The sequence below is a fragment of the Urocitellus parryii genome, chromosome 9 (genome assembly GCF_045843805.1).
Source record: "Urocitellus parryii isolate mUroPar1 chromosome 9, mUroPar1.hap1, whole genome shotgun sequence".
NCBI lineage: Eukaryota > Metazoa > Chordata > Mammalia > Rodentia > Sciuridae > Urocitellus > Urocitellus parryii.
Genome location: NC_135539.1, coordinates 538,190 through 560,235, shown reverse-complemented (window position 1 = coordinate 560,235; position 22,046 = coordinate 538,190). Strand labels below are relative to the sequence as shown.

The window sequence follows — 22,046 nt, the reverse complement described above, 5'->3', positions numbered from 1 at the left end:
CCAGTGGCTTGGAAAGCTAAAGCAGGAGGATTCAAGTTCAAAGCCAGCCTCAGCAATTTAGCGGGGCACTTAGCAACTCAGTGAGACCTGTCTCTAAAAATAAATTACACACACACACACACACATATAAATAAGAAGGCTGGGGATGTGGCTCAGTGATTGAGCACCCCTGGATTCAATCCTCAGTACAAAAACAAACAAACAAACAAACAAAAACATTCATGAGTTTCCATTTCTCTCTTGAATTTGTTTCCTTTTCTTGGGGAAACAAAAACAAAACCAGATCAAAGATGTCTCACAGCTCTGAAATATTTCAGGTGCAAAAAAAACTTGAAGAGTTGGTTGTAAACAAGAAAGGCCCATTGCAATTACAATTTTTTTTTTTGGTGGTGGGAACTGGGGATTAAACCCAGGGGTGCTTTACAACTGCATTACACCCCCAGCCACACACACCCTTTTTTTGAAACAGGGTCTCACTAAGTTGCTTAGGGTCTTGCTAAATTGCCAAGCTTGCCTAGAACTTGTGAGCCTCCTGCCTCATCCTCCCAAATCACTGGGATACAGGTGTGTACCACCAAGCCTCGCTGCAAACTCAATTTTTACATAGAACTTATACCCTACACCTCCTTCAAAGGAGAATAGAGGCAGCTTTGAAGTAACAACCCTCCAAATCAAGGTAAAAGCAAGCAGGATAAAGTCATGGAGATTTAATGCACAGAAATGCAGGTAGATTAAATACTCAGGGATCCACAATTATTAGCTGTGACTCAACCTAAAAAAAACTGTTTTTTTTTTTTCCTTCCACTATCTAGTTTGAACTCAGCTCAGTAACAGACACTAAAGAGAGCAGTCATTTATTTCAGGTCTGGAGCTACTAGGAATAATTAAATAATAACAAAAAATTTTAAAGATCCCAAAAGACTCCATTTATTCTCCCTTAAGCCTCTGTCCTTATTAAAGATCTTAAAATAAGAAAAGGGGACATAAATGCTAGAGTCAGTTGTGTGGCAATAAAATAGTAACATGACACCATTCCATCAAAAAAAGATGGAAAAAAATAATCTGAGTCTATTAACAGATTGCCAAATTTGCCAGTAGCATAGAAAGAAGACGAATAAACAAACTCATTGACAAGCTCACTGTCATTACCAGACGAAGGTCAGAATTTCATTGTTAGCTCTAGAAACTGGATTTATACTCTTCCTTCTTCCTGAAATCTCAAAGAACTTTCTTATCAAGCCATGTTGTCTCAAAACAAACACAAAGCATCATTTCTACAACTAGACAGACTGAAGTTAAAAAAAAAAAAATAGCCAGGTGCAGTGACACATGCCTGTAATCCCATCAGCTTGGGAGGATGAGGCAGGAGGATCACAAGTTCAAAGCCAGCCTCAGCAATGATGAGACACTAGGCAACTCAGTGAGACCCTGTCTCTAAATAAAATTAAAAATAGGGCTGGGGATGTGGTTCAGTGGTTGAGTGGCCCTGAGTTCAACCCCCAGTAAAAAAAAACAAAAAAAAACAAAAAAAAAAAAACACAAGAAACTCCACACTTTTGGAAGAGGGACCTTTCTTCCTAATATGAACCCAAATGCCACTTGCAAAATTCTACCTTGTAAAATACTTTAGTATATTTTCCTTGGGGAAGGACAATGATGAAGAGCAAGGTTAAGACTCTAAAGAATTCAAATCCAGCTCAGTCATTTAATAGATGGGTTTGATTTCAGGCAGGTTTTATAATGACCATGGCTTGACTTTCACCTATAAATTGGGAAAGATAACAGTATCTTGGGGAATTGAAAATTTAAAAGAGCTATATGCTATGCTCTCAATTATATGTTAAATGAATAAATGCATTCATATGGACACTAGTTACCAAGCAGGTACTTCTGTTCACTAGGAGACATTTAGTAATGTCTGGAGACATTTTTAGTTCTTACATCTAGGGGTATGTGCTACCAGCACCTAGTGGGTATAGGCCAAAGACAAACCTTCTTGAATGCACAGGACAGCCCCTTGCAACAAAGAATAACCTGGCCCCAAACTGCCTGCAATGGTGCTGAGATGGAAAAACCCTGATTGTAGTACAATATCTGCCACATGGCAAATGCTCTATGACAGTTATTCAAATTTGTTATTTTTCCACTAAAATATCTAATCCTGTGATATCTTCTTGGAACAGGGGCCATATAAACTTAAAAAAAAAAAAAAAGAAAGTCTGCTGTTGAAATCCTCCTCTTGGCTGAAATGCCAAAAGGATATTATCAGCAGCAAGAGGTTTTAGATACACTGTGGAACTGGGAGGCCAGAGTACAACTGAAATATAAATTTTGTATCTTTGTACTTCCCTGAGAAGAGGCACATTAACTTTCATTCCTCCCTCTCACTATCCTCCCCGCACCCTAGGAAAACAACAAGCTTGTCCAGCCTCAAAACTGTGTTTGCTGTTTCCTTTACCTTGGACACTCTTCCCTCAGCTCTCTTCCTCCTCTTGTGAGCCTCCAATTCCTTAGGAAGGCATTTCTGTCCCACTCTCCTCTCTATTCCCTACACAGCACTTCTTGAAGCTCTTTAAAATGGTTTCCTTGTTTATCGACTGTCCCATCCACTGGAATAGCCACGTAAGAGGGGCAGGGGGTTTGCCTTCACTGTTGACGGATAAATAAATAACCATTACACCCCAGGGTGCCTCCATCCCCCAGAGCCTGGGGCTCTCAAACGGCTGAGAACGACTCCTGGATTGCACGAGGGAAACGCAGCAGGTGAGGAACGAGGGTCTGCTATCCCTAGCGGAAGTGACAGGTGCACCCTCAGAGACCCTAAAAGTAGGAGCAGCTCAGAAACATGGCCCACCTCCCCCGGCACTGGAACGGGACGGAGGGGCTCCAGGCAGCACCCGGAAATCTCACCCTAGGGCTGGCCGGGCACGGGCAGGGGGAGCCGTGGCCGAAGGCCTGGGAGGGCCAGGTCAGGACCGGCTTCCCCAGATGGAGCCGCTCCGACCCGGCCTGAAGGCCCTGAGCCGGCCTGGCACGGCCGACCCACCCGGCCGAGGGGCGCTGGGCCGCGGACCCGGGGACCCGGGGCCCGGCCGCCTCACCTGCAGGTGAACTTGAGGGCGAGGAGCAGCGCGCAGCCGAGCGCCACGGCCCCGCAGAGCAGCTCTGGCCGCTGGCGCGCCATGAGGGAGGCGCTGCGCAGCCCGCGGCGGAGCCGGCCCGCCGAGGACGCTGGGGCCGGGGCCGGGCCAGGGGAGCCGGAGCCCGCGGGGCCGCCGCCGCCGCCACCCTCGTCCTCGGCGTCGTCGCTGCTGCTGCTGCCGCCGCCGCCGCCGCGGCCTCCGCATTCCGACATTACATGCTCCCAGTCGCCGGCTTTATACCGCTGCCACAGCCGCCGCCTCGGGCCCGGGGGCCCGGCCCGGCCAGCCGCTCCCCAACCCCGCAGCCGGCCGCGCCCGCTAACCCGGGGCCTCCACGTCAGCCGCGCCGCGGCGGCGCTCCGCCCCGCGGCTCCGCCCCCTGCTGACCGAGTCTGCGCGAACCCGGGCTCCTCCCGGCCATCCCGCTCCCTGGGGCCACGCCCCCTCGGACCCACGGAGTCTGCGCGCGCCGCTCAAGGCCCCGTCATCATCTCACGGGCCGCGTCCCCCCGCCCACGGAGTCTGCGCGGGCGCTGCCTTCCGCGGGCGTCTCTGGCTCCACCCCCTGCCGGGGCAGTCCGGTTGGACCCGCCGGCACGCGTGCGCGTGTGCAGTTCCGCGGGTCACGCTGGGTTTTCAGAGCCCCGGCGGTACAGCCGTCGGGTCCCCTGTCTCACCAAGAACGTGGAAGACTCCGTGCCACTCATTTATTCGTGCCGAGGCGAGCAGGGACACGGGTGGGAGGAGAGCGGTCTCAGTCTCAGCTTCTGCACCTCGACTCGCACTTCTGTAAAGTGGGGGCCCATCGCAGTCCTGCTCTCAAGATCGCACCAGGTGGCTCCTGGAAGGTGCCAGGCCTCGTGGGCCTCAGTACATCTTGGGTGGCTGGTGTTTCCCGCCGCCGTCCCCTCCAGTGCCCGAGCCCCCGTGGGGAGGGTCTGTTCTCCCGGCCTCACCTTCCAGAGGGGAAAGCCCCAGCTGGAAAGGTCACGTGACCGGGGTCACCCGGCGACCGCTGAGAGGTCAGGCCCCAAGGTCGTCCTGACCGGGAAGCCCCTCCAGCAGCCCACCCTGTGCCCCCACTGTCACGGTCGCTCTTTGTACGGACACACACAAGTTTTAGGAGGAACTAGCTCAAGGGAGCCGGCGAAGCCCCGCCATCTCGGGCTCCCGAGGGCTGGGGGATTCTGGCGGGTGGGTTGCGAGTGCGGGTCCCACTGTGGGCTCAGCGCTTGTGGTGTTGAGTGACTGCGGGTTAGATCCTGGGGACTGAATCCCGGCGCCTGGCACGGGCTAGGCAAGCACCCAGCTCAACGTACAGACCTTTTTGTTTTATTTTGCCCCGGTTGTCCTCCAACTTGGCCATTCTCCTGCCTCAGCCTTCTCTGACCAACCGGAATCACAGGCATGTGCCACTGTCCTCAGCTGTTAGATCTTTTCTAAGTAAGATCTGTGAATTAAAAAATTCAAGTTGGAAAGGGTGACACATGATTTCAGAATGACAGGAAGAAACTTTGCCTGAGGAGGAGGGACAGTACACTGGGGGTAAGTCTACATGATCATGCAGCTACAGAGGCCTCTGATCAAGACGGCCTCCAATATCAATAACTAATAAATATTATTATTCAATAGCTCATCAAAGAAAATCTGAGGGAATTACGGCAGCATGATGTTATGCAAGAAAAGTGTGTGCCCCCACACACACGCCTTTCACAGGTCAGCTGTGTTCCTCAGTGCAAATCCTGTCCCTCCTTGTCCCGTTCCATTTCCACAGACGCAAAGTGAATTCTTGCTAGATGGACCAGACATTTAATGGTCAACCACCAGGGCCCAGTTTCCAGGCCCAAGGTGTTTGTGGCTCATTTACACCTGTTATTTTGTTATTTGTTTTCCTCTTTGCCTGTCTTGTCTCTCCTTTACTGTTTTAATAGCTATTTTCTAGCATACCACTCATTCCTTTAATGATTTTTAATTTTTAAATTTTTTTTAAGAGAGAGTGAGAGAGGAGAGAGAGAGAGAATTTTTTTTAATTTTTTTTTTTTTTAAATTCTCGGCGGACACAACATCTTTGTTGGTATGTGGTGCTGAGGATCGAACCTGGGCCGCACGCATGCCAGGCGAGCGCGCTACCGCTTGAGCCACATCCCCAGCCCTAATTTTTAAATTTCATATTTAGCAGATGCTAAGTACTACAGTATACATATTTCAGTATCTACTTCATATTTGTACTAACAATTCCAGAAAGATAGAGGAACTGCCCCAGGATGGCTCCAGCCACTCCTCTCTCCTTTGTGGCCCTTATTAACTTTGTCTATATGTTACAACTCAACCATATCCTGTTATATTGTTCTTATATAATCTTGTTTTTAAAACTTTAGAGGAAAGAATATATTTTTGGAGGAGTTCATTAATCTTCACATTTGCCATTTCTAGTTCTCTTGATTTCTCTTTCTGTAGATTTGCATTATGTGGCATATTACTAAAGAAAACCAGTATGGTCTCCTTGCTGGGCCTCATTCACTGTAGGTTGCTGGAACAGAATCTGCTCTATGTTCCATAAGCCATCTGGCATCTGTACAGGCCTTGATAAGGTTCAAAGTGCTTTTGTTGCCTGTGGTTTATATCATGAGACTTGTAATTCCTTGTGAACACACAATCAGGCTAATGTCGTAAGGACCAGGAAACACCCTGAATTAATAAAAGGGTGTGCCCTTTCCTCTTCTCTGAGAACCTAAGCTACTGCTCTGAAACCAGAATGTTCTTCTGAAACAATTATAATTTCAGAATAAGTCTTTGGGGTCAAGTGGCACTAACTTGTCCACATTAGGAAGCATCTGAGCTTTTATGGCCGTTCAGTGATCAAGTTGGTGGGATTTGGGAAAGGGTGGGAGAAGAAACACACACACACACACACACACACACACACACACGTATATATTTCCATAGATACCAATTCTTTCTAAAAACTAGAGAGAAATAATGACCATTCAGTTTTAAAGCTTCCAAGCATTTACTTACAAAACAGGGCGTACCTAACATGGTCCAGGACAGCAGGAATGTAGGAGGGAAGCCCAACCCTCTGCCTGGGTCCTTATCTGTTTCATGGAGACTTTGTATCATGATCCTAGAATGGGCTTTCTACAGATTTGCATTTGTTCCTTGCAACAAATACTCCGAAGAAGCCTGGATTCTTATTTCCTCAGACAGCTCAAGTTTGCAGGGTACACCAACTGCCCAGGAAATGGGCCCTCCTTCAGTTTTTCATTGAGGTAGCTCCCTGAAACTTAGTCACAACATCAAAGACTCTATTCAAAAAGCCCAGGTAGGGTAGGTGGCCCCAGGAAAGATGAGGGTAATGGAGGCAGCCTGCCTGCCCAGGACACCTCAGACCCTGGGGGCGTAGTAGGCAGAGGGAGGATTCCCCTGCAGCCTCTCTTCATTGCAGACAATAGAATTTTTTTCCCCTGCGGATTGAATCCAGGGCCTGATGCCTGCCAGGCAAGCGCTAGGCCAATAAGCTACATCTCCGGCCCTCTTATTTTTGAGACAGGGTCTCACCAAGTGTCCAGTCTGGCATTGAACTTGTAGTCCTTCTGCCTCAGCCTCTCAAGTACCTGGAATTACAGGCATCTGCTACCATACCCAGCTCAGCTTATAAAATTCTACGGGGACACAAGAACTTGCACAACAATGTGAATATTCACAATATCCAAAAAGTGGAAACAGTCCACACCTCTGGCTAATGAATGGATAAACAAAATGTGGCCTATCCATATACAATGGAGTGGTTTTTTTAACCATGAAATGATGTACTCATACATACGAAGAAACAGTGAACCTTGAAAATGTGCTAAATGGTAGAAGCCAGTCGTGAAAGAACACATTTGACTCCATTTATGTGAAATATGCAGGAGACTCCAGAGACAGAAAGCAAGTCAGTGGCTGCCGCAGCCTGAGACGGGGTGGGAGGGTGAGAGGCAATGAAAACATTCTAAAATAGGTTATGGTGATTTTAGCACAACATTACGAATATACTTCTTTTAAAAACTTTATTTTTTTATGTGGTGCCAAGTGCCTCACACGTGCTAGGCAAGTGCTCTACCACCCTACCACCGAGCAACACCCCCAACTCATGAATATACTTTTTTCGGGGGGAGGGACAGGGAACCATGAATATACTTTTTTAAAATATTTTTTAGTTGTCAATGGATTTTTATTTTATTTATGTATATGCAGTGCTGAGACTCGAACCCAGTGTCTCACACATGCTAGGCAAGTGCTCTACAACTGAGCCACAACCTCAGCCCGTGAATATACTTTTAAATCAAATCTCTAAATTGTATACTTAAAAATGGTGAAGTTTGTTTTATCTTAAGAATAATTTGAGCTGGGTGCAGTGGAGAATGCCTGTAATTTGGGAGGTTGAGACAAGAGGATCCTGAATTCAAAGCCAGCCTCAGCAAAAAGCGAGGCGCTAAGCCACTCAGTGAGACCCTGACTCTAAATAAAACACAAAATAGGGCTGGGGATGTGGCTTGGTGGTCGAGTGGCCCCCAAGTTCAATACCCAGTACCCTCCAAGAAAGAATAACTTGCTGTTACAACACCCCCCCCCCCATGGAGATAGCGTGTCCAAGTAGACACATATCACTGTCCCGACATCATTATGGAGTTGGAAGTTTGGTCTCACACTTTTCCTTTTCCTTTGTTCTCCTCAGGCCACCTTCTTTGCCCAATGAGCCATACACTTGAAGGATGGGGGTGAGATCTCCCACAGAATAATTGACCTTAACTTCCTGATGCTGAGACCAAGGCTGTGACAGCAGTGATCTTCGCTGCAAACCAGAGCCTGAAACTGGCGGATTTAGGCAGAAGTGGAATTCATGAAAGAATGGTTCCGGGCACAGAGAGCTGCTGAGAGGGTGGAGAGCTGGGCACAGACCTGGGGAGTAGGGGAGGAAAAGTCTCCACCACCCGTAGGACTTCAAGTAAGTTCTGTGGATCCCAAAGGTTAGAGCGACCGATGTTTTCATCTTTAACTGAGACAGCACCGGAGGCAACCTTTTAAGATCTCCTATTCTCTGTTTTATACATTTATTATTATTACTATTGTTACTATTATTATTATTAAAAAGGCCAAAAGGAGTTTGGGAGAAAGCATAAAGGAAAAAAAATGCATTGAAGGCCATCAGACTAGGGAGACTGAGCAGAATCATGATTAGCACTCTGTTCTGTAGGAAATATCACCACTAACAGATGATGGATTTGGTAGGTAAGATTGCTTCTAAAGCATCTGTGAAGTAACAGTGGTGCCCACGGATAGTACCAGTTACTCAGAAGGTTGAGGCAGGATTGCTTGAGCCTGAGAGTTTGAGGCCAGCCTTGATAACATAGTGAGACCATCTCTTAAAAAAGATGGCTGGGGGTATAGCTCAGTGGTAGAGCGCTTGCCTAGCAGGCACCAGGCCCTGGGTTCTGTCCCAGCACCACAAAAATATAGACATGTGTGCATAAGAAGTAAAATCCAGACTCGGGCTGGGGTTGTGGCTCAGTGGTAGAGTGCTTGCCTCCCACATGAGGCACTGGGTTCTATCCTCAGCACCACATAAAAATAAATAAAGGTATTGTGTCCATCTACCATTTAAAAATAAATAAATAGGGGCTGGAGTTGCAGTTCAGTGGCAGAGTGCTTGCCCCTCACACGGGAGGCCTTGGGTTCAATCCTCAGCACCACATAAAAAAATAAAGAAAGAAAAATTTTAAATAAATAAACCCAGAACTGGTCTCCAGGGCCTTCCCACCCAGGGAGACCAGAGGCCCTCCCGACACCTTGGGGAGACTCGGGGGGCTCCTCCTACTCTGAACTGTTGGTTCTGCCCACTGCCCCACTTCCACCCTCCTGCTCAGCCCCGGAGGCGGGCCCAAGCCCCTCTTCCTCCCCAGCAGCCCACCTTCAGGGTTGTCATGAGGAAGGCATTCTGCCTGAGGGGTTCAAGGGTTTGTCCCCCACAGACCCTGCCTTTCAAGTCCTCAGCTGGCCCCTTCCCGTGGCCGCCTGCTCCCGGCCCCGCTGCGCTCTTCTCCCTGGCCCGCTGTCCTGCTCCCCGTTAGGCCAGTGCCGTTGTTTCTGTTCCCTGGCAGCCCACTGTGCCCACGCCCTCGGTGGTCCCTTTCAGCAATGCCAGGGCCTGTCGAGGGTGCTCTGTGGACTCCCACAGCCTGCGTCCCACCAGCTGGTCGCCGTCCTCCATGCTAAGTGACTCCCCTGAACAAACAGCACGGCCCCAGGATCACATATCACTCCACACCAGAAGCCTCAGCCCGACTCGGAGAAGAGGGTCTATGTGAAAAGCTGCCTCCAAGTGGCAATCTGTCACTCACTGCTTAAATTAAAATATCTTTTTTAAACCAACTTGTGATTTTGATACCCAGTTTCAACAATTCTTTGTGGGGAAAGAACCACACCAAAAAAAAAAAAAAAGTTCATCTATATATAAAATTTTTTATTACAGGCAATATTGGTCCATACACTACACGATACCAACAGTACAAGTTTAGTCTTTCAAAATCATCATTTAAACAGCAAAAGACCAAGAAATAAAATTTGATTCAACTGATTATTTTTCAAAATAGTCTCAATGCACATTATCCTCACTTCCCTTATTATAGTGAAACATACAAATACAGAAAAATACCCCATTTAACATATACTAGTGTTAAATGGTTATTTGGCTTAAAATCTGAGTTAAGAAAATCCTTTTTAGCAACCTACATACAGATAAGTAGCAAACTTTATTATATTAAACAAATTCATTCCGCTAAAACATGTAAAGAACTTCATTCATCATGTATTCTGATCCCAGTACCAGTGTTTATTCTCTTACCGTCACGGTTCTTATCTGCAGGACCAACTCAAAGAATCGTCCTAGACATAACCTTATCCTCTTCCCAACACACTTCATCCAAAAGTCTGTTCAACAGAGGGCACCCGGGTAGCAGTCACTTCGCCATTTGATGCCAATGGTTCCGTGAGAGCCTGGCGGGACCTGTTAAACAGCCCGTTTTCCTACCTACTGTGGGTTGCTGCTCAGGAGGAACGATACACGCCAATACAAGCAGAAAATCTGCAGCTCCTCTGCTACGTGCCTCAGAACACTTTCAATTTTTCTGGTCAATGCTCTGATTAGGTTACATAAAAGCCAGCATATTAGTTTAAATCTTTAAACAAAAAACTATATTTTCCAAAGTCATTATCATTTGGGGCAATTAAGTGATCTTTTCTTGCTTTGTTGAGCTTCATCTGGAGGGCGCGTCTTCTTTCTTCCCACTCTTGAAGTTCAGCATTTCCATGAGCAAATTTACAGCTGCTGCCTTCTGTGCAGGTACCATTCATATACCTGGGAGGACGAGGCAGCTCGGTAAGGGTCACAGGCATTTAGGAAAACCAGGCCACAATTCATGGAGAGAGAGACTCCACTAGCTTTATGAACTGCATGTAACTCTCAGGAATGTTTCTATTCACTTGTTCTGGTGCTGGGTATGGAGCCCAGGGTGTGGGCCTCTAAGTACGCACCTTACCATGGCCAGGAAGCCAGGGCCTCCTGTCTCGAGCTCCACCCCCAACCCCGATCTGTACTTTTCATTGAATACATCACAATAGTTTAAAGTACTGATTTCTCTACAGATAACATGCCCATAAGATTCATTTTCCTAGGCTTAAGCTTCCTAACTGGGTTACGTGTAGCTCACTGGTAGCACAGATCCTGAGCAGGTGCGAGGGTATCTGCCACACCAGACACTCTGTCCCCTGATAATCTCCATGAAGTTGTAGGAGTTCAGCAACGTCCACAGGGAAAACTGTCCAGACCTACATACCTCTCACAAATACTAAAACACCCTGTGGGGAAGCGGTGCTGCCAGCAGTACTGGTCATCTTCAGTGTGGAAAACCTTCTCTTTGTGCTTCTCCGAAGAGATGTGGCCCTGCCACTGCTTCTCACTGTTACAGTTCTTCCCGCACATCCAGCAGTGAAAGTCCACCTAGTGGGTGGCAAAGACAGGTGGCCATCAGGGATGCTGTCTGTGTCCTGAAACTGCTCGGGGAAACCGGGAGGTCCCGATGCCACCTGCTCTAAGTCCCAGGTCCACTCTAAGGGAGCAGGGTAAGAACACAAAAGTCAGAGTCGAAAGCAGGAACAAGGAAGAGACCGCAGCAGGAGGAGGCAAGCCAGCACACAGAGAGCAGAGGCGGCGTCCACTCCTGCTAGGCACCCAGGAAGCCTCCAGCAAGAAGCTGAACAAACACGGATGTTTGTCAGGAGGACAAGAGGCAGGTTCAAATAAGGATTCTGGGAGGAATCCGCACCACGGGGGAAGATGGGAGGATGTGAGAGACAGAGCACACCAACTCCGGAAGGGCTAGCAGCAGCTCTGCCCCATTTTGGGGGGCATGAACTGAGCCATGATTACGGGTCAGGTTTGTGCCAGGAGGTAGGAAAGTACAGACAGATCTCCTCGGGGGAACTGTCACATGGAATTTAAAAGCTACAACAGGTGCAAACTCTAGGGGTTGGGGTTAGTCATTTCCCAAGTGTCCTGGCGGAGACATACCAGACCAGGCCAAACACGAGGCCTGCAGTGGGCTGGGCACGTGGACCTGACTGCACCAGTATGGAGAGGTGCCCAGGCCCAACAAGGAGCAAGCAGAACACAGGCGCTGTGCGACGGAGGGGAGTGTGCTACACAACAGGCAGAAATGGATCAATGATATGTGAACACGGCCTAGAAACACAGCATCTGGTTCCTCTGGGAAGGGGACCAAATGGACTTCCAACTTGATCTGCAGCACTGTTTACTTTGCAGAAGCAAACATAAGTGTTGACCCTGGTTGACCTGGCAAGGTGGGCTCAAGCCATTCATTATGGGAGCTACTTTTAACTTTTTGAAAATTTTAAAAGAAAACCAAAACAGAGGACAGGGGGAAGAGGTGGCGAGGGATGGGAACGACAGTAGAATGAATCGGACATCACTTTCCTCTGTTCATACATGACTACATGACCAGTGTAAGTCCACATCATGTACAGCCACCAGCACGAGAAGTCACACTCTATGTAATATAAAATGTCAGTATACAGTCTACTGTCATGCATATTTTAAAAGAATAACAAAAGAAAGAAAGAAAGAATGAAAGAAATAAAGAAAGAAAGAAAGAAAGAGAAGAAAACCAAAACAGAAACAGACCATCAGTAATTCAGGTGTCTCCACACAGATGCAGAGAGGCCAGATTGCAGGAGATCAGGATGGAATGAGGCCTGGGCACCTTCTGTGGCCTCCCCTGGGATCAGTGTCCGTGCTCATCACGATTCAGTAAGACTCACAAAGACCCCACTAGAGAGAGGTCATTGATCTGCTCAGGGTCCCAGGCGGGCCAGGAGAAGAACAGGCCTGGGACGCACAATTAGGAAAAAGGACTGAGAGGAGGAAGTTCTAGCCCAAGGAGACTTAAGCTAATGGCAGGAAACTCCTGAGGAGAGAAGAGGGCCCCAGAGCAGGGCAGGCAACAGGAAATGGAGTCGGGTTTTGAAAAAGGTAGGAAAGGAAAAAAACTCCTCTCAACCACTGGCAGGCCGAGTTGGGCTGAAATGACCCTCGGTACTTACGGTGACCTCAGCATAATCTGTCGGCATGTGAATCTGTTTTCCATTTTCCTTGTTTGACTGACTGGCTACATCATCACTTTTTTCATTTTTTTGACTCTTTAGCCAGAGTTCATAAAACTGCTCCATATCTTGTACTAAAGAAAGATGAATTATTTCAGCAGCAACAAGGGAAAGCCATTTGAACCCATGCGTTATCATGCACATTTTCTATGTCAGCCAGCAGGTTTTCAAAACAAAGGCGAGAGGGCCGAGGGCGACCGGCGGTATTAGATACGGGGAGACGGTCCAGTCTGAGCAGCAAATAAATTCTCATGCGTAAGAATCAATTTCAGGACAATTAGGCCACAAACATTAGTTTGCAATATTAATTCACTGTTCCCTGCATTGGCCAGACACCCTGGGAGTGTTTAAAACTCACACCACCATAAAGGCACCGCCAAGAAAGCCTTGGCCCTGCTTACCGCCACCCGGCATCCCACCTCAGTGCCATAACCACGTCAGGCCACCAGCATGGCTCGGGGGCTCAGAGCTAATACACTCCCCACTTTTCACTGACCAGGGTCCCATCCCTGATGGGAGCCCGTCAGTCAGGCCGCAGGTCAAGAGGACTGACGTGCTGGGGAGCAAGTTGCAACAATACCACTGTGACCAGGTCCTGGGCAGTGGCTGCCAGCTGCATCCTGTGGCAAGAACAGGTAGTAGTGGGCGTCACCGCCAAGTGCTAAAACCAGGCTCTCTCAGCCGCGCCACTGCTGACACGCTGCTGGAGAATCTCTGCTGCCGGCAGCTGTCCTGTGCGTTATGGGATGCCGGACCCTGCCCAATCACCAGAAGCCAGGAGCACACTGCCCTCCGTTATCACTATGAAAATGTCTCCAGACACTGCCACCTGTCCCCAGAAGGAGGGAAGCTGAAGGGCCAGCTGTGTCCTCCTACAGAACCACTGTGTTAAACACTCTGGTCTGAGCATCTCATCTGCACTTGGCTTCCTGTCTCCTCCAGGGTTTCTAATACTGGATCATCAGGAAAGAGGAGAGAGAAATAGAGAAACTTCTCAGGAGCAGCGGCAGCAAGAGTCACTGCAAGATCCTAGGAGGGCTGACTGTGTGTCCTCAAGCAAGACAGCCAGAGGGACTTCCACACAAGTCACACAGCAGGTGGCAGCCTTAAATCCAATTAATTCTTGTCATCCAGAGACTGTGGTCAGTATATTTAAGATTAAAGAACAATGTTCCCTGTAGCAAGACAGTTTATGGTCAGAAGGAAAAGGTGGTCTGTGGCTCCTCTCAAAGGCTCCAAGATGAACTTAAAATCTGACCAAGGTGAAAGCTTTCTCTTTGGGTCTTGACTTCCTGTGGAGCCCTCCTGTCTGCCTGGCTGCTCCAGAGGGAGGGAGGGAGGGAGGCTGGGCGACAGGTGCCCAGGAGCAGACCACCTGGTTTAAGAAGCTACGGAAGGACCCAGCTTCCCTAGACCACTTCTGGGGAACACGTTTCTTAGATGAAACGATGCAGACCTCCACATTCCCATCCAAACCTGACCTAACGGAGCGTGCTGGCACTCAGACTCTGCTCCCCTGAGGCTGAGGTCACTGTCACTGTCACCACCAGGGTACAACTGTGTAGAATGCAAACTGCTTTCTGCTGGTGTTTTTATAAAAAAAAAAAAAAAAAGGCATTTGTGGGTGAGCTAGAGTGCAGGTCAAGGACGCAGCGAGAACACCCACTTACTCCCGTTCTCCTTCATGTACGTCCACACCTCTCGCTCCTCAGGACTGTGAGCAAAGGAGCAGTTCCCAACATACTGGCATTTTTTCCCAGAAGCAATGTGGTTGCACAGCTGTGTGAAAAATCGACACATAAACAGGCTGTCAGTCAGAGCACACTTAGTAAAACTGATTTTTAACTTAAGCAAAATAAGTCTTATTATTGGTGCTAATGCTTCACAATAAAACTTAAAAATCAATTTGGTTCTATGCAAATTGATGATAAGCCCAAAATATTTGAGATGACATTAATGGTAAATATTTCTACGTCAAAATTTTTCAAAAAGGAAATTCCCGGAAGAAAATAAAGTATAGGATTATAGTACAAAACGTTTTCTTACAAGAAAATGCCAACAGACTCAGAACATTTAATCCCATGAAAACCTCGGGCCCTCTCTGGTGGCTCCTCCTCTCCCCCGTGTTACATCAGGCCACCTACAGCTCAGCCTCGGAGACCAGAAAAGGTAGCCTGCTTCCCCTGACTAGGGCCAGGACAGGGACGCTTCAGAAACTTAACTCACTGATAACCAGTGCTGGTAGCTAACACTGGCCACAACTCACTAGATACACATTATCTGAAGGCAATCAGTGAACCAACCAGGCCATGGAGTGACAGGGCCCTCAAACAGTACCTCCTCTGGCTAGCTGCACTTTTATTTAGCAAAGAAAACAGGGTGGTACTAGTAGGAAAATAAAGTCATGGTGATCAGCAGAACGTGGACTTTCCTAAGAATCTTGACCTTCCAGAGACAAGCCAACCTCGGTTGCCAAGAGTCCCTTTGTAAGTGTCAGCAGCCAACTTGTCGGGACACAGCCGACACTCTGGTACAGCTGATCAACAGCGAGTCCTGCTGTGTCTCCCCAGGGGCTGCCATGGACTCAGCTCCGGGGGCATGAAAAACTGCTTTTGAAACACCCTGAAAGCAGGGAGCCCTCAACACTGCTCCTCCCGAGGACCGGCGTCAGGGACACCACCCTGAAAACCTTCTGCATGAAGCCACAGCTGAGCGGTCCCAGCGATCACTTCGTCACACTCTCTCCCCGTGGAATCCCAATAGGTTGCTGGGAACGAGAGAGAGCTCAGCGAGGAGGAGCGAGGAGAGGCCAGGCACCGCTCTGGGGGTCGGCGACCGCCACCCACTGCGTCCTCCCTGTGACCTACGTGTTCCCACTCACGGGGACACCCTGCGGCTGAAGAACCTGCCGAGAGCCCTTCTGGCAGACTCTGAAGCGCATTCTCCTTCCACCTCACCACCCTCCCTACCCGTGCACCTGCACAGGGCATTATTTCTTCTTTCAGAAAAAGGGCCCCTAGCGATACCTCGTATGGTCGAGAGAGGCAAAGGGAACAAGTCCCGTCAGGTAGCACAGCAGCAGACCACGGGCGAGGGAAGAAGAATCAACCGTCCCAGGCAGCTGCCTCATGAACTAGAATGGGTCTCAGGTGTCCTCAGCTTAACCAAGTCCCTGATCCGTGCATTCTCTACATGATCTGAGAGCCCAAGATATGGCTCCAGTAAACCCTGGTCCCCCTCCTATGAAAGCGATTAAGCCTGAGCCTCAAACCACTCCAGACACACACACCGACCACCACCCTGCAAGCACTGAGCTGGTTACTGATGTAAGTTTTACAAAACTGAAAGGTGTGGAAGGTCATAAAAATTTACTGACTTCTTCCTCCACTCTTCCTGGCAATTCAGAGAAGATGGTTCATTGACATCCATCTGCCCCGCTTCCCTGAGCAGAAGGTGCTCCCCATATTTCCTCCATGGGGTAGACACTCCACCTCCTGTCAATGCCCCACCTTCCTCTGTCCCTTAGGTCACACAGTGAAACACCTCTGAACTCTCCAGAGCCCTCTCTTGTCAAGAGGAAAGTCCAGACACATCGCAAGTGGTCTGCGTGGACAGTCGTGACCCGGGCCATGTGATCCTACAGTGTGCCAAGACGGACACGCCTTCGCCCCAGGGAAGCACGGCCCCAGCCAGAACTGGCCTGCCGGCTCCGACCCAAGGGTGCTGAGGAATGGGCTCCTCTGGCCCCGAACACGTCCCTCTGGGCTGCCTTCCAAAGGCCCTACAGGGCTGAGTATCTGTAAGCTTATATCCCTCGCAAACTCATCGATAGCATTCGTAACAACACAGGAGGCCCTGGGTTTGGTATCAAATGCAAGGAACCAAAATTAAATGGAATTTTCTCATTCCATCCCAAAAGTAATTCCTTTGAAAAACAAGTTAAATTATGCTCATGACCTTTTTCTCAATTGCAATCTAAAATTCTAGTCATTATGAAAATCATTACAGAATCACACACATATTAAAGGGGAAGGAAAACAAAAGAGGACCCAGCTAAATTTCATTACTACTGATGAGCACTGTTTAAAGGGCTTGAGTTCCAATCTGAATCACTACTTTCTAATGATTTGAAATGCCTAATTTTTAAAAAGTGGCTTAAAAATTACGTATGTACATCAAACTGTAAAGGCATTTGTTTCTTTGTGGGGAGAGGACGGATGTTCATCCACTTCTTACGTTCAAAAGACATCACTCTCATGGCCCGGCGCTCCTTGGTCCACCTAAGAAACATGGAGTTCAGAAAAACACAGACAGACTGGGAACAGGCATCACGTAAAGAGAGAGGCGAAGTGTGTACCTGAAGGACCAGAGATGCTCTCTTTCTCCTCAACACTTCTGAAAGAAATGTCTCTGAGGCTACAATTCCACTTCCTGAGGACGTTTCCCAACCTTCCTATGAATCCTCAACAAATCACTGATAAAGTACAGGACAAGTACTACATTTGGATTCTTAGCTACGAAATGCTAAAAATCTCTTCCCCTTTTGTAAATAGTTATACACTCCTTTCTTCAAAGTGTTCATCTTTTTTTTATCTTTATTCTCATGTGAAAGATTTTATACCCATGAAACAGTAACCACAAGGGCACACACCTCCACACGCACACACACAAGATACTTACGAGTGCCTAGCTTTTGCACTACAATATTTTCGGTTTTTGTCTGGTTCAATGACTTGACCATTTCTCAGACACTGAGCACACACAAATTTTATACTCATATTAAGAGATCCAGGCATTATCTGATTGCCAAATACCTTAAACAACAAAAAGATTATTTGAAAAAAAAATCAGTTTTCTGAGAACAAAATATCAAATCATCATACATCTTTTTCATAATAGTATACAAATTTTTATTTTATCTGGCTTGGTGTCTTGACCATTATCAATATGCTCTAATAATTCAAATCTCCAAATCAGCCAGACACAGTGGCACACGCCTGAAATCCCAGTGGCTCGGAAGGCTGAGGCAGGAGGATCGCAAGTTCAAAGCCAGCCTCAGCAAAATGGAGGTACCAAGCAACTCAGTGAGACCCTGTCTCTAAGTAAAATACAAAATGGGCTGGGGATGTGGCTCAGTGGTCAAGTGCCCCTGGGTTCAATCCCCAGCCGTCCCCCTACCCCCCGCCGCCAAAAAATCTCCGATTTTTCTCCCCTATGTAAGAGAACATGATAGTAGCAAATTACAGATGCCAAGCCTCGATCTACAAATGCCAGCTTTGAATCAAATGCCCGGAATTGTTTTTGTTTCTTTTTTTTCTAACTTTTGTAGTGAAAAACTAGATCCTTTTCATAGATCCAAATCAAACCAAAAGTCATATGTGCCCAGCCATCCCCACTCCTTCCGTCATTCTGTCCTGTTTTCAGGCACAATAACTATTTTTAAATGGGGAGACAGTGGGTAAACAAGTTATGCCAGGTGGTCTGCAAAACTACAAATAAAACCCACCTCCTTCATTCCAAGAATCCCCAAAGCCGGAGACCCCAACTGTTTCATCCATTAAACTAAATGAGAAAACAGTAGCCCACACTGTGGGCAGGTATTATGGGCAGGCATGATCTTTTTTCATGATTAACTAAAATGCAAATCGTTTTTTAACAAAAGAATTCCTCAACAGAATGAACATTAAATAACTGGACAGTACGTGTCATCGGCACCCTCCCTCAACCCACGTCCAGGAGGCTATTCAGAAAGACCAACACCTCTGGAAAAGACACAGAGGACATACCTGGGCTCCAGGGACACTTGCTTCCAAATGTCGCCAATACCGTTTAGACTCCTGAGCAATAGCATCATGAGAAATACCTGGGAAAGGGACGAGCCTTCCTTAAATTCTAAACAGCAGCCGAGCACCCGTCCGGCCAGTCAGACCTGGAGAACCCTCAACCCACAGTTGCCTCAGCCAGCCTGGTCTGTCACCAAGAGGAACAAGCACATTCTTCTTCCTCAAGATGGAATTTACAAACTCAGCTCTAGGTGCACCCGAGGGATCCTCCTCCCAAATCCAGGCGATAGGAGCCCACCCCCGGAACAGACAGCCCTCCAGACCACAGCGAGTGTGCAACTGCAAGCTCCAGACCACACCAAGGGAGCACCCGCGAGTGGGGGGTGGGGACAGTCCTCAGGCACACAGACCCACCTGTTTCGTTCTGCATGATCCAGACCTTCAGTTCCACGAGACTGTGGGCATAGAAGCACTCGTCTTCCCTTAAGCAGCCGTAGCGGACCTCGTGTCGACACAGGTCCAGCTGACACTGACCGTGGAAAGATCGGATTTTGGAGTACTTTACCGTGGTCTCTCGCAGAATGTGGACAAGGCACCTAAGAAGAAAACGGTGATGCTTTGATATTGTTCTGTCGTGGTTTTTACACAGCACACACAATGTCCCGATCTTTATCAGAAATACACATCACCACATCCAACTGTTGGATTAATGGGGGGGATATAATCATATTTTAAACCAAAACACACCTACGTCCAAGTCATAAACAGATATGACCCAATAATAATTTTCCATATTAAAGAATCAATTTAATAAATCATTAATTAATTCCTAGTCAAATCTACTAAAAGACATTTTGGGGTATTTTTTGGTACCAGGGACTGAACCCAGTGAGTACCTAACCACTGAGCCACATCCCTAGCCTTTTCATTGAGACAGGGTCTTGCTAAATTGCAGGGGCTGACCTCAGCTTGCAATCCTCCTACCTTAGCCTCCCAACCTGCTGGGAGTACACGCATGCTCCATCATGCCCAGCTTAAAAGACATTTTAAAAGAGTTACTGTGCCTGAAAACAGGACAGAATGACGGAAGGAGTGGGGATGGCTGGGCACATACAACTTTTGGTTTTTTTGGATCTATGAAAAGGATCTAGTTTTTCACTACAAAAATTAGAATGACCAACGTACTTATTGTCTTCAAATTCATGCTTTGTAACCGGGTGAGAACAAGCAGTAGAATTATCTTTATTTCTTTTACTTATCATTCTAGGTTTATGATCAAAACATTTCTGGAAAAGAGAGAGGAGGAGGATTATCACACAAATGCAGACTCTGAATCTTGTGCCCAGAATATTGCCTTAGTTTACAAACTTTTGCATTCCATTCTTCTGCCAATTAACAGCCAATGTGAAGACTTCCTATCATTCTCTCTGATGATAGTAGTAGCTACCACTTCTTTTTTGGAGGGGGGTACTGGAGATTGAACTCGGGGCACTCGAACACTGAGCCACATCCCCAGCTCTGTTTTGTATTTTATGTAGAGACAGGGTCTCACCAAGTTTCTTGGCACCTCACTGTGGCTGAGGCTGAGGCTGAGGCTGGCTCTGAACGTGCGATCCTCCTGCCTCTGCCTCCTGAGCCACTAGGATGACAGGTGTGCACCACCATGCCTGCCAGAAGCTACCACTTTCTGAGTGAGTGCTGTATCACATGGCAGGATCTGTTGAGCTCCCCGCAAGTCAGAAGCCATCACCCAAGTGTGCGTGTGTGTGGTGCTGGGGAAGGAACCAGGGCCTGGTGCGTGCCCGGCTGGTGCTCCACCCCTGCACTCCACCCCTAATGCCATCACCAATTACAGAGCAGAAAATAGTCTTGGAAGAGCACCTCACAAAGGAATATGAATTCTCCAAGATGCTCCTGCAGAAGTTTGAACACCGTGAGGCTGATCTTCCCATTGCCACCAAAGAAAGCCTCCCGGCTGAAGGCTCCCTTCCTCTCCAAGGTCCAGACATCTATCTCTTCTTGGCAGTAGGCAAACGTGCAGTGGCCCGAGTATCTACATTCCTCCTCCGCAGCCACATCTGGAAGGACAGGGCAGGAGACACTGAGCCACGCAACCCTCTCAAGGCTGGCGAGCGCCAGTCACACTGAGCACATCATTTGAGACTTTTTAATAATTGGTAGAGGCTTCAAGAAATCCTACATGTATTACTCTTCAGGAACAAGACTAAGTCTTCAAGCCTAAATGAATTCCACTGCAAAAGTGGAAAGTTCCTCAACATTTTCAAGTACTCCATCTGAGATTAAAAAATGATTTTAGGAACATTCAAAGTATATTCAGACTAAGCGGTTTGATAAAAGTGAAGAAAACCAACTCCTCTCCAAAGCATCGTAAACACAGTGACATTTTCAAAGCCTGTCCCAGTGTTCCAATTCTCTGTAGATAAAACTTCAAGCTTCAGAGTTTTTTGTTTGAAACGTGGCTGAAGCCCTGTTTCCATTAACAGCTCTAAAATATACACAAGATTCAAAACAACAACAGTAAGAACAATAGAAAAAATACTCACTTCTCAATCCAAGGATCCTGCTAGTAAGTCTAAACATTTTTATTAACAGTCAATATCAGAGTGCTTAGGATAAACGTAGCAGTTTATTACTTATGTAAATGTACTTAAGTAATTATAAATAGTTATGCAAGAATTACAACATGTACCTTTACATATATAATATGGTCCTTCATAATTTGTTTTTGTTGGTCTTGGACGAATTTTTTTCCATGATTTATCTTCAACATTCTTTATCCTACCAATTAAAATATCTTTCTTACATTTATGATCTATATTAGCATGGTAAGTGAAATCCATTAACTTAGGGCCTGAAAGAGATAAAAAGAAGATTGCTGATATGCGTCAGAAAGCAAAAAACTCATTCTACAGTCAATTTGTAAGCAGACCTGAGCGATAAACAGTGATTTCCATTATCCTCCAAATTTCATCAAAACAGAAACAGGCTACAAAGCAGACTTTGCCTTGTTTTATTTTTTTCCTGTTTGTCAGGCAACACAACTTCTACTCACCATCAGTCCAACCAAAACATTCCCTTATCAATTATCAGGGAAATAATTTGGTGAGGCATTCTGAAGGCTTATTTTTTTTTTTTTTACAAAGGACCATTTTTGTTCCAGATTGTTGACTGTTTCTAGAATCTCAAATAAAGCCAACTAAGATCTGCAGAAATGGGGTTAGGGATGCGGCTCAAGTGGTAGCGAGCTCGCCTGGCATGCATGAGGCGCTGGGTTCGATTCTCAGCATCACATAAAAATAAAGATATTAAAAAATATATTAATAATTTAAAAAATATATATATATCTGCAGAACTGGGGGGGAAATATACAACTAAGAAAGAA

General features: G+C 47.1%; 2 protein-coding genes and 1 long non-coding RNA gene across 9 annotated transcripts in view; 1 reads left to right on the top strand and 2 right to left on the bottom strand.

Annotated features, from left to right (window-relative positions):
- The window catches only part of Txndc11 (thioredoxin domain containing 11), a 64,494-nt gene extending 61,030 nt beyond the window's left edge, over nt 1-3,464 (bottom strand). The window contains exon 1 of the mRNA XM_026380843.2: nt 3,102-3,464. Coding sequence (XP_026236628.2) covers nt 3,102-3,355 — 254 coding nt within the window. The 5' untranslated portion in view covers nt 3,356-3,464. The remainder of the gene's footprint in view (nt 1-3,101) is intronic.
- Nucleotides 3,465-3,719: 255 nt separating this feature from the next.
- LOC113176375 (uncharacterized) lies at nt 3,720-9,517 on the top strand. Of its 2 annotated transcripts, none has more exons than XR_013344250.1 (3): nt 3,720-4,548; nt 7,861-8,130; nt 9,284-9,517. It is a non-coding gene; the product is annotated as an uncharacterized LOC113176375 (long non-coding RNA). The 2 variants fall into 2 exon arrangements; XR_003300062.2 differs by having other exon boundaries at nt 3,720-4,688.
- A 107-nt stretch (nt 9,518-9,624) lies between these two features.
- Zc3h7a (zinc finger CCCH-type containing 7A) overlaps nt 9,625-22,046 on the bottom strand; it is a 36,170-nt gene continuing 23,748 nt past the window's right edge. For 3 of the 6 annotated variants that reach the window (XM_026380833.2, XM_026380832.2, XM_077802824.1), the window contains exons 13-23: nt 21,354-21,515; nt 20,525-20,721; nt 19,829-19,929; nt 19,058-19,239; nt 18,647-18,723; nt 17,541-17,674; nt 17,035-17,140; nt 14,531-14,639; nt 12,801-12,934; nt 11,018-11,181; nt 9,625-10,539 (exon numbers count right to left, since the gene is read on the bottom strand). In XM_026380833.2, coding sequence (XP_026236618.1) covers nt 10,350-10,539; nt 11,018-11,181; nt 12,801-12,934; nt 14,531-14,639; nt 17,035-17,140; nt 17,541-17,674; nt 18,647-18,723; nt 19,058-19,239; nt 19,829-19,929; nt 20,525-20,721; nt 21,354-21,515 — 1,556 coding nt within the window. In that variant the 3' untranslated portion in view covers nt 9,625-10,349. The other 3 variants (XM_077802825.1, XM_026380835.2, XM_026380834.2) reach the window with 3 other exon arrangements.